Genomic DNA, 12,516 nt, shown 5'->3' with positions numbered 1-12,516 from the left:
GGCCAATCAGTGGCTAGACCCTAAAATCACACACACTGTCTTTATTGTCTTCTTTATTCTGTGCAGAGTTAAAAATGCAAATTTTCTCCACATTAAATAATAGCTTCATCACAAGTCCAACTACTTAAAGTCTGTCAGTATCACGGCCTTCCACTATTTAAAGCTCTTTGTAATGCCAACAATCATAATCTCAATTTGGTTTCGACAAGTTTACACTTCCATTCATCTGGTAGAAATAAAATGTGTAGTAGTAATATTATATCATATTATACCTATAGCCCATACATGAATTCTATAAGAGAGGATTTCTAAGATTATATTTAATTAACCAAAATCTTACCTCAACTGTGTCACAGGGTGAAATTCTGGTTTCTTATTAAAGGGACTTATGTATGATGGACTTGTAATTGTTAATTTAATCCTCAAAAGAGTCTGGTTTTTAATACTGCACCAAATTCTAAGCAAAACCTAGGTGAGCACCTACATAAAACTATGCAGCGATATCTTGTGCTTAACATTCTATAGAGGACAGGGATATTCCAATAATAAGGTTAACCAATAAAAGGTATTTATCTAGTCAATGATTTTATTCAAAGACTAAACCATGCCATTAAAAGGAGCTGCCAAAAATTTAGATCCTCTACTAGGGACAGGAAAGGAAGGTATGGCTTAATTCTTCACATTCTTAAATGTCTGCCATTCTAGCCACCAAAAAAAAGTCAAATAATCAGATCACTAAACGGTGATATACTAGATATATTCTTCTTTTATTTTCATTAATCAAAATATCTCTCAATTTTATTGGAAGCAAAAGAAACGAAACTCCAAGAACCTACATTAGCCATGTCTGCAATCACCTATCACAACCTCATTTCATTCAAAGCAACTGAGTGTCCCCTAGTGGGTGTCACTGCCTGCAAGCCTCTATCTGCATTGAGACTGGCTATAAAGATGCCAAGTTTCACTCTCAGAAAGTAAAAAGGGGAAGCAAATTTTCATATTTGTCTTTCACGTATTCTCTAAGTGTTAGGATTTTATACAGAGTGTAACATTAATATTTAGGTGATAACAGAAATTTAAAAAAAATAAAGATAACTTGAAAATAATTTCATCATTATTCCTTTAAGTAGTAAGTTCAAAAGCACTGTTTTTGAAAGGTGAAAAGTAAATACTCTACTTAACATACATATTACAGTTCAATACAATTCAGATCATGCATATTCAACTAATGGTACATAAACTTTATTTGAAGAAGGTAAATCATATCAACACCGCATTTCAATTAAGAAACTTAGTCGACCTAGTGAAATAAGCATTTTTTTATCTGATACATTTTTATGGTTCTTTAGTTACATTCAAAAAATAAATATTTAGAATAAAAGTTAAAATCAAGGAAAGATGTAAGTTCAATAAAAAAACACAACATGAGTTCAAAACACAACTCTGTCTTCCTGCCTTCTCTCCCACCAAAGTGTGCTGTTTAAAGTTCCACAACTATTGTCCTCTTCCTCTTGCTCCTTCGTGAGTTCAACAAAAACCTAAATGTAAGAAAAGAAACAAACACAGCATCGTGCATTACAATTAGCTCAAAAGGATTTGCAACTTAATCGGAAGCTATGCAGGCTCAGTATACCTAATCAACTTCAAACTGTCAAGCAAGACTTACTGACAGAGTATTATTCAAACAAAATGGTCATCTCCATTAATCACATGCAAAGATGATTTCAATAAGATTAATAGGTTATTTATGATTAATATATCTAATTAGCATTGTCATATTAAAAAGTTAATATAATTTTATGCATATTAATATGAAACACCACAACCATCACCCACTTTCTTTACCAAACAGAAAAAAATGAGTTTTTCAAAATAAGCAGAGAATTTAAAATTATATAAAATGTTCAGGAATAGTCTATAATAATTTTTCTTTGGGTCATAATCTTATTCCCTGTGTAACATAAACGTAATTAGATATAGATACTTCCGTTTATAGTTTTATACATTTAATTTTCTTTTAACAACAGAGTGAAAAGACAACCTACAGAATGAGAGAAAAAACTTGGGGAACCAATATCAGACATGTGGTTAAAATCCAAAATATATAAAGAACTCTAACGACAAAAAGACAACCATCCCAATCAAACAACGGGGAACAGACTTGAACAGATTTCACTAAGGAAGCCCTATAAAGGGTTAATTATCACCTGAAGATATGCTCAAAATAAGGTGAAACCCACTACCATCAAGCCAACTGTGGCTCAGAGCACTCTACAGGACGGAGTGGAGACACTCCTATAGAGTTTCTAAAGCTCTAAGACTTTAAAGAAGTTGTAAATCTTGCTGGCATCAGATCGCTTCGTCTTTGCCTAACTAAAACAGCGGGTAGTTTTTAACTACCCAACTTTTGGGTTAGCAACTAAGAGTTTAACCAATGCACCACCACAGCTCTTCAGAAAATCCCAAAGACACAGAAATTCCACTCCTAGGTATATAACCAAGAGACATGAGAGCAGCAACACAAACAGATACGTGTGCATCTGTGTCCGCTGCCGCATTAGTCACGACAGCCAAAGAGTGGAAATAGCCATCAACAGATGAATGTCAAAACAAAACGCTGAACATGCATGCAGTGTACAATGTGCAGAAAAGGAAGGTCCTAGTACATGGATGAATGGTGAAAACATTACGTTGACTGAAATACATCAATCACAATAGGTCAAATACTACATTTCCTCCCTAGTATGAAATAACAGAGATTACCGAGTGGGGGAAGGGGGAAAAGGGTGTTTCCAAATAGGAAGCACTGAGTTTCTATTTATAGTGATGGGAAATTTAGCAACTATTATGGGCGATGCTAGCACGGTTAATGTGACTGCTGGACATCCCCAAAATGTGAAATTGTCAAATGTTAAGTCAGATAGACTTTCACAACAACAAAAATTCACACACACACACACACACACACACACACACACACACACACACACACTTGAACTTTAGAGTACCTGTTCCAATGTTGCTTGAGAAAAGCTGTACTCTTCAATGGCAAAAGTATGCTTAGCTATTAAAGTAGAAAACAGTATTTTACTTCTATTTTTAAAATAATAAAGTGGTAATTACTACTAAAGTGGTTGACAATTCCTGTGTAGGAAAAAAAATAATCTCTATAATCAAACTTAAACTTGAAGTTCTCAAAAGGTTCCCCGACGACCCTCCGTTTAGTTTTAATGCTATTTGTCTTATTTCCCCTTTCTAGCTCCTCTCCCTTTCTGCCTTTTCCGCAATAATCCTGTCTCTCACGTTTCCTTTTGATTCCTGTTCTCTCTCTCTTATTCATCAACCTCCACAGATCCTGTGCTTGCCTTTAACTAGATTCTTGTTCTTGGTCATATTTTTTACGTCTTTCTGTATTTATAGTATATGCTACTGCTTACTTTTAAAAATGGAGTGATTCACTCAGTTTCTTTAAGACACTTTGCACCCTCCCACTTTACGAGTCACCCTCTCCTCTCTGTGACTGGCACAGGAGTCTTGATGCCACTGCTCCCTCTGTGGTCTGGTAGTAAGAATTCAAGAAATGAATACCGTGCTCACGCTGCTGGGCTTGAACTCGTGGAGATAAGGAAACTAAACTTTCTCATACATGCAGTGGGATAAATCAGGATGTCTTTGAGGGACTGCAAGGTTCACATGACAAGTGATCTATAAAACATTCCTAGTACTCAGGAGCAATGATTTTGTCAATTATTATCTAACATGGGAGGGGCATTACGCTGAGTGAAATAACTCAGTCCCAAAAGGATAAATATTGTATAAAAATGCTATTGTAGAATGAGAATAAGGATCCAGGAGGGGTGGGAGAGGCTGGAAGCAGAAGGTTGTGGATGTGCAGGGGGAGGGAGGATTAATCATGGGGTTTTACAATTTGATTGGGGGGGCGGTGAGGAAAATTTAAAGAATCTGTTCTCAAAAACAATGTATTCGAATTTTGTAAATAAATTAGTATAAAATTTAAAAAATATTCACAGTACTAGTTTTACTCTATATCTTACATTACATGAACAAAAGGCTATCTTTTCATTTACCAAGATTTCTAAAAAAGTCCGAGTTTCAAGTCCTTCATTTTTTAAATTGTTTCATGATTTAAGAGCTCCCTTACGCTTTTTTTTTTTTTTATATATACAACTCACCTTCTTCCAGCTTGGAAAAAGACTGTGAAAGCGACTGGACATCTTCTTTAGGAATTTTAAAAGCCAAAATGGAAGAAAAGCTAAAAAACAAAAGTAAGGTAAAATGTGGGAAAATGGAAAAAAGTACTACTACTGTGTTCTAAAGCTCATGGTCAAAATTAAACTCCAATAATACATTTTTATCTTTTATAAACACTTTTAAATGATGTCATTTTTTCATGTAAAATAACTATCATTACTGTCAAATAAGAACAAATACTATTGAATATGAAAAGATTTAACAGTAACGTAAATTTTGAAAAGATAATCATTACACTATGTTAGCTGAGTTTTTGTGATAATATACAGGTTATTTTCTTTTTTTCTTTTTTTTTAATTTTTTTATTTTTGTGTGAGTGTACCGTCAAATCAGATCTGACTGGTACAGGAGGAGATTGTCCCTCCTTTTCCCGGCAGAGCATCTGGTGGATTTGAACCGTGCACCTCTGGGATTGTAGTTGCAGCTCCTTGCCACTAGGCCACCAGAGCTCCCCAGGTATTTTCATTTAAAGGATGCACTTAGAAAGATAGGTTTCTAGGTAGATAGAAAGAGAGAGAGAAAGGGGAAAAGAGGCAGAGAGAAACATAGCACATAAGAGTGAATAGAGAGTTTTGCTCTAATTCTTAATACATAATAATTTTAACTCTAATGATTAATATTATTTAAGATTACTGCTCTACAAAGAAAAATATCTCAATTTTGCAAACTTTTACCTTTCCTGGCGACTTGCATTTGGGAAAATATACTGAATTTCTCTTTGAAGGCGGTCTATTTCCAGGTTTTCTATCCAGTCCTTCAGTTTGATTTCCAAAAAGTAGCCTTTTCCAAATTTGCTCTTTAGATGTTGTACTGTCCCAATGCATCTGTAATAATATTTAAAAGAAAGTACAAAAATAAAATTACAATTTAAAATACTGATTTCTTACTTAAATATCTTTTAGTGCTTAATTTTTCACTCCAGAGCAGTTTGAGACATACAGAAAGGTTGCAAAGATGATACAGAAGCCGCAGAGGCCCTCATTCAGTTTCCGTTTCTCCCATCCATGCGGCACATTTATCTAAATGTACCAGAAACCAGCACTGTACTTTGTTGTTTTTAATGTAACTCCAGGTTTTACTTAGATTTCAGTCATTGTTCTAGAAGTGTCCTTCTTCCTGTTCCAGAATCTATCTGGAATATCACACTGACTTAGCTGTCTGTCTCCTTGGACTCTCTCTGTGACAATGTCTCACTCTTTCCTTGTTTGTCACAGGTCTTTCAGTGGGAAGGAGAACCAATCAGGTGCTAAGTAGAGTGTTTTGTAGAATTTGAAGAGTACGGCGTTTTCCTCCTACTAGATTGGGGTTAAGGACTTTCAGAGAGAGTATCACAGGGCAGAAATGTCCCTCTGACTACATTACATAAAGGGTTACAAGCCATTCACACAACAGGGTTCTCCATAGCAATGTCACTATTTTCTGTACTCTGTTCTTTACCAGGCAATGGCTAAGGCCATTTCATACATGGTGCGATGGGGTTAGGTGCCTCCATCTATAACAATTCAGAATCCTTTTGTAAGGAAGGCCTGCCCCTTCTCCCTACTTGTAATTTATTTATATACTTTATAATTATATAATTTATTTATACGGCAATGGCTTCAAGTCTATTTATATTTTGAATCATAATCCAATAAACGTGTAAAATAGCAAGTACACCAGTCCCCCACACAAAGCAGCCAGATGTAGTCTAGAAACTACTAACGCAGCTGGCGGTGTGAGGGCTCCGGCTAACAGAAGAGGGAGGACTGAACCCACCAGCCAGTCTTCAGGAGAAAGATGAGGCCATCTGCTTCTGTAAAGATTCACAAGAAGGAAGCCCTGTGGGCAAGGCCTCTGTCCTAACAGGGTCACGTTGAGTCAGAACTGACTTGATTGGCAGCGTATTTGTTTTGTGACATACAGAGAAACTACAGACTGACTCTAAAGCAAGGAAACATTCTTTCAACATTTACGTTAATAATACTACCAACATTGTATTTTTATTTTTTTAATGCTAGCATTCAAAAACCACTTCCCCTAAAAGAAATGGCAAGCAGGCAACTACCTACCTTAACTGACCAGACACCATAATAGCAACCCGGTCACAGACAGCCTCCGCCTCCTCCATATAATGAGTGGTCAGAATAGCAGCCCGCTTTTTGTTTTTAAAGGCAGTTCGAATTGCTCGCCTATAAAAACAGACAATATGAAAAGAAGGGAATAAAATGTCTAAGTGATAGTTGGGTTTTTAAAAATCCAACTATAGTTAAGCCTTAAAGAATGTGGGCATGATGAGTGCTTACCTCCTGTTTAGTGCAAGATCAGTAACTGGTTACTAGTTAGTTTCACTAGTTAAAAGGCATTTAATTAAATATCCTGTCCAACTATGATTTTCCTCTTATTAAATTGAATGAAATCATACGATTCTAAATGCCTAGATGGGTTAAAAAAAAGAAGGGCTTCAAGTCCTTTTTACTTCAAGCACGCAGGGCTATGAAGATGAAGGGTCACAACCTCCAGTACAGATGACACTTCAACATAAAGAAAAAAATCTCAGCCCTCACAAATACTCCAGGAAGCAGCACCAGGACAAATGCAGAAACAAGGACGCTTTCAAGGATTTCATTCCACCTGGGGTCACAATCAACACTCACAGAAGCCGCAGTCCAGAAATTCAATTACGTACTACCCTGGGCAAATGTGCTGCGGAGGACCTCTTTAAAATGCTAAGAAGCAAAGATTTCATTTTAAGGATTAAGGTGCACCCGAGTCAAGCCGTGGTATTTTCAACTGCCTCACACATATCTGAAAGTTGGACAACAAATAAGCAAGACTGGGTAAAAACTGATGCCTTTCAACTGCTATGTTGGTAAAGAATATATGGACTCCCAGAAGGAAAAGCAGAGTTAGTCTTGGACAAAACGCGGCCACAATGCTCCTTAGACGTGAGGCTGTTGAGACTCTGTCTCGCCCACTTGAGATATACTATCAGGAGAGAGAAGTCCTTGGAGAAGGAAATCGTGCTTGGCAATACAGAGGGTCAGGAAAAAAGAGAAGCATCCTCAAGGAGACTGACTGTAACCATGGCAACAATAATGGGCTCCCAAGTGGGGATTACGTGGAGACGAGACAGGAGCAGGCAACACTGTGTGCTGCGGAGCACAGGGTCACCCTGAGCTGGAACCTACTCAACAGCATCTTGAATTTCAATGTAAATTTAAAATTTCCTAACCAATTACTTATAATAAGAACTGATGCCTGTGCTTATGACAACACAGTCAAAATAATTCTAGAAATAGAGCCCAACATCAAAACCAGGCCTTAAACTAAGACCAAGCTAATCATTTAATTAGAACTGAATGGTCAGAAAGTTTCAAGAAAGTATTGTTATGAGAAAAATAATTTCTTTAAAATAAATGGGGGACAAAGTCTTTTAAAAAATTAGGCAATAGGGAGCTTTGGCGGCCAACTGGGTAAAGGGTTGTGCTGCCAACCCAAAGGCATGCGGTTTGAATCTATCAGCTGCTCTTCAGGAGAAAGACACACGATCTCCTCCTTTGTGATTTACAGCCTCTGAACACCTGCCGGAGAGTCAGCTATGAACCGGTTCAAATTCAACAGCACTGACTTGAGTTGAACCAGGCAACAGCACACTTTATTTTAAAAATTGGGGAGTGCTGGTGGCCTAGTGGCAAGGAACTGCAACTACAATCCCAGTGGTGCATGGTTCGAACCCACCAGATGCTCTGCCGGGGAAGGAGGGACAATCTCCTCCTGTACCAGTCAGATCTGATTTGACGGTACACGCACACAAAAAAATTAAAAAAAAAATAATTAACTAGATTTGTTCTACAATCTGTAAAATATTATTATCAATTCATAGAAATAGAAGTTTAAAGTTTAAAAGAATGTCTATTATTTTAAAAGTGGCACAGAATGTTAAATTGCTGTGTATGTATAACTTGTGTTCTGAAGTATGGTATGATAGACTGAGTCTGGAGTACCTTCAATGCTATACTCACCACATGTGCTGTTTGGCTTTGGGATCCATACCTGTGGATGGTTCGTCTAGCAGAGTAATCTGCGGATTTCCCAGCATGCTTAGAGCAAAACACAGCTAATAGAGGGCAAGTGGGGGATGGGGAGACATAATTAAGGCGTCACTATAAGGCATTCTATCAAGAAAATCACACAATAAACTAGAAATATATATATATAAACTATTTGATGAACACACCTTTCTTTTGATTCCTGCAGGAAGTTTCTTTATAGTTTTCTGAAGATGTTCTTTTAAGTCAAGTGCATTTGTAATTCTGCAAAACAGGCAATATAAAAATGAGTATACTGTGATATATATGTAAATATGTATATAAATTGTGATGGTTAACATTGGTTTTTTTTTTTTCTAGAACAGTTAGTGAAAGCTTTACCATTATAAAGCTTAATGGTAATGCCAACTAAAGCTTAACCATAAAGCTTTATAATTACATAAGTTATGCAAACTCCAGTGTACATAATTACAAATAAGTTAACATCTTAACAATAAATATTTCTTTTTAAATCAGAATGTTTTGTGCCACCTACAAGTCCATTTATTCTATAATTAGAAACGTAAAAATGCTTTTCTTTTTCTAGCTATCATGAAGTTGTGGATGAAAAATACAATGACCATACGCTATAAAAATGATAAACCACAGAAATACTTTTTTTTTTAAATGGAAAATGTGAACTTCAACTTCCAGTCACAGAAGGGTTCTAAGGACAATTGTTTCACCTGGTTATAACTTCTTTCATATCATTTGCACTCATTCCTTTCACAGCTCCGTATATTTCGAAATGTTCCTGCAGGGTAATGTCCGGCCACAGGGGGCTGATCTGAGGACAGTATCCCAGGCACTTCATTGCCTCCTCATCTTCAGCCGAGTCTGAAGAGTAACCTCCAAGAAACACCTACACAAACACAGAGCTATTTTTAATGCTTGTTTCATTCCCTTTTGCAAAAGAAGTGCTGAGTGGATGGATTCGATCCTCCTCCTAGAGGGAGGGTCTGGGTGGTGGTGTGCACCATCACATTGGGACTGCCTCACGGCTGACCCTCCAGCTGGTCTGCAGAGGCAGCTTCCCTCCTGGGAGGAGATGGTCCATCTTTCACTGGAGGAGCTATGGAGACGTATTAGCAATGACTTGTTCTCCTGTCAAGATCTGTAAACTCTGCTATAACCACAAGGCTAGTCCTGAACTGGTAACCTACAGCCTGCTGGCTGCTCTGAGGCGGAAATGGGCCATCTGTCTTCTCCTGCCTTACAACCGAATGGAGACTGGAGGGTCACTGAGTCACCACAGACTCAGCGCCAGGGAGCACGGTGTGTGTTTTATTTTCTGTACATTAAAAAAAACTAATACTCAAAACAGACAAAAAGTTTGAACATAAAAAATCTTTTCCAAATGTATTTGACTAAAACATGTAAACCATACTCTTTCCATTTCACATTCTCATATATCATACCTGGCCTGACGATGGCTCAATGTCACCGACCAGAATATTGATAACCGTGCTTTTGCCTGCACCATTTGGGCCTAACAATCCCAGAATCTCACCTAAGAGGATTAAAAGAGAGGAAAAAAAACTTCTCATCAGACACAAATAAAATAAATGGAAATTACTTTTCTAAGAAAGTTATTTTAAAAAATTAATTAAATACCAGCCTTTTTTCACACAGAAAGAGACATATTTAGTTGCCACTTTCTTTACTTTTCTTGTAAGAATAAAATCTTTCCTGTCATCATATTCTTTATGCAAATTGTTGACCATAATAGCTGGTTTCTAGAAAGGAAATGGGATTGAAAAATAGAGTTTAGAAATTATATATTGATCAGGAATCAATAGTCTACATAACACACTTTAAGTCCACATCATAAGAACTGTATTTGCAATAAGACATATTCTACTATAGAGACTGATGGAACCCTTGAGCCTATATCTTTAGTCATTCTTCAGACCCACAGAGCTCTCCCTGTGACAGGTCACCCACCTATCAGATGACCATGGAGGCACTCATTCCTTAGAACAACCAATCATATGAAGTGAAAAAGAGTAGTATTTACTCAAGGATAATGATCTGAAGGCAGGATGGGGTAAGATAGAAGGATTAAAAGAAATGAGAATTAGAGGAAGTGGGCAAACTACACTGGATATTGTAATGAATATAATAAATCTATGTATAAAAAAGACATACAAATAAGTATCTGTAAGATAAGCTATTCAAAATTAAGTAGATAATAATTTTTCAAAGAAAAGATTTGTCAGATTAATTCATATGCAGAGAAAAAAAAATATATTTTCAAATGAAGGTCTAATTATCCTATATTGAATATGACTTAACCAGGCAAGCAAATTACCTCCTCACAACACTGGCAATTCATCAGCTCTTTGACCTTTAGTCTTTCAGCTTTGACATCTTCATCTTCCTCTTCATTGCTTGGTGGTTCTGAAAACTTCTTACTTTTGGACTTTGTTGAAAAGGTCCTAAATATATAAATAGAAATGATTTCAAATAATTAAAAGAGTGAGAAGTTCATGCAACACATACAAAAAAGACTTGGGGGGGGGGAATATACCAACATAAGATTGGTGGTTACCTCTGTAAGGTAGAGTTACAAGTGGTATTTTTAAATATTTACCAAACTTATTTATTCAATAATAATTAGGCTTGGGCACTACAGATAGACAGACAGACAGATGAAAACCTTGGGTGTGACCTTCAAAAAATTTTTACCCTGAGTGTAAATTAAATTACTTAGGAGAGTAAAGGTAGAGGGCTGAAGTCAGAACTCATCAGAATGCCATTTCTAAAGGTAAAAAGAAGAGTAAATGCTTGCAAATGAAGGTTTTCAAGGCAGAGGTGATAAGGCAAACAGGAGGAGACATTTCAGGAAACAAAAGATGTCAGCTGTCTTAAAGGCTGCAGTTTAGTTCAATGTTTACAGCCTTTGAAAACTTGCTGGAGGGTCAGAGCTGAGTTGGTTCTAACTCGATGGCAATGAGTGAAAGAATGCGTGTGGGAGGGATTCATGTGGAGGTAAGAATGAAGGCTCTGATAGTTCCTATTTTATTACGGGAAGACGATGATGTCTCAAAAAAAAATCCTACTGAAGTCCATAAGAGGAGGAAATAAGAAGAACGGGAAGATCAAGTAACATCCTAAAGTCGAGGGGAAGAATGGACTTGAATAAATCGAGGAACAACCCTACCTTTGGGTGTGGGAACAAACAGAAATGATAAACATGTAGATACATCTGGAGATGCTTGTAATGCATAATTAGGTGCTTTTCTAATCACTTTTCATCTTCTCAATAGTTTTATTGAAAAAATTATTACATATTTAATGTACCTTTGGGAATGTAAAGGTCTATTTATTCAAACATTATTATAAAACTAAACTCTGATGATTTACATAGAGGTGATTCTTTTTTTCTAAGACAGGTTGCAAGATCATTTATTGAGAAGCACAGAATGAGGTAAGGCAGGCAAATTGGGGGATTTGAAAACTACAGAGAAAGTATGGGCTAACTATTACAGAGAAAGAGATAGGAAGGTCCTGACTAAAGAAATCTGGTTGAGCCAGCAGACCATGTTAAAGCAAAGCCCATACGTCATCATCAAGCACTTTTAAGTGATTTTCCAGCGCATGTGTGCTTAAATTCACTCCTAAATATTGTTTTAGTAGATAGTTAAAGAGACATAGAACTTGAGAATGCTTAAGAAGACTTAAAGCATGAATTATATGGACAGGTTTGACAGACAAGAAAGTAAAGCTAGTCATTAGTGAATATAATTGGGAGGATGGGGAAAATTCTAGAACGCGAGGCTACAGTAAGATTATGAGTGAACATCCAAGAGGACTAATAAATTGAGAGAGCTGGGAAGCTTGCTGTCTGGGATTTTTCAATTACTGGTAGAATCTGACATTAAAATGTAAACTTTTACAGACAGAGTGAAGAACGGTAAAGCCACAGCTTTGGTGCAAATAAATGAATGGTAGAAATAGAGAAGGAACAAAAATCACCTGTTGCAGAAGCTGAGGGGTTAGGGTATTAGAAGGGCCATGCAAGTGCTGACATCTAACCCAGTGACAACAAACAGAGTGAAGAGGAAGGAGAGATAGATGCTAAAGCCCAAGGGAGGCAGGGAAGACCCAATAACTCATAAATGATCTCTACACACTTCAACACCAATCAGTAACTCATAAATAATCTCTACACACT

At 36.8% G+C, this 12,516-nt stretch overlaps 1 protein-coding gene across 2 annotated transcripts in view; it reads right to left on the bottom strand.

Annotated features, from left to right (window-relative positions):
- Positions 1-1,338: 1,338 nt before the first annotated feature.
- The window catches only part of ABCA5 (ATP-binding cassette, sub-family A (ABC1), member 5), a 68,318-nt gene continuing 57,140 nt past the window's right edge, over positions 1,339-12,516 (bottom strand). The window contains exons 29-39 of one of the 2 annotated variants that reach the window (XM_006886252.1): positions 10,651-10,777; positions 9,958-10,075; positions 9,758-9,849; positions 9,026-9,201; positions 8,489-8,564; positions 8,274-8,368; positions 6,321-6,440; positions 4,947-5,096; positions 4,194-4,273; positions 3,009-3,064; positions 1,339-1,538 (exon numbers count right to left, since the gene is read on the bottom strand). In XM_006886252.1, the coding sequence (XP_006886314.1) occupies positions 1,431-1,538; positions 3,009-3,064; positions 4,194-4,273; positions 4,947-5,096; positions 6,321-6,440; positions 8,274-8,368; positions 8,489-8,564; positions 9,026-9,201; positions 9,758-9,849; positions 9,958-10,075; positions 10,651-10,777 (1,198 nt within the window). In that variant the 3' untranslated portion in view covers positions 1,339-1,430. The remainder of the gene's footprint in view (positions 1,539-3,008; positions 3,065-4,193; positions 4,274-4,946; positions 5,097-6,320; positions 6,441-8,273; positions 8,369-8,488; positions 8,565-9,025; positions 9,202-9,757; positions 9,850-9,957; positions 10,076-10,650; positions 10,778-12,516) is intronic. The other variant, XM_006886253.1, reaches the window with a different exon arrangement.

Source organism: Elephantulus edwardii, unplaced genomic scaffold (assembly GCF_000299155.1).
Source record: "Elephantulus edwardii isolate Elephantulus edwardi_28Jun2011 unplaced genomic scaffold, EleEdw1.0 scaffold00048, whole genome shotgun sequence".
Classification (NCBI taxonomy): Eukaryota; Metazoa; Chordata; class Mammalia; order Macroscelidea; family Macroscelididae; genus Elephantulus; species Elephantulus edwardii.
This window is presented reverse-complemented; position numbering and strand designations above follow the sequence as displayed.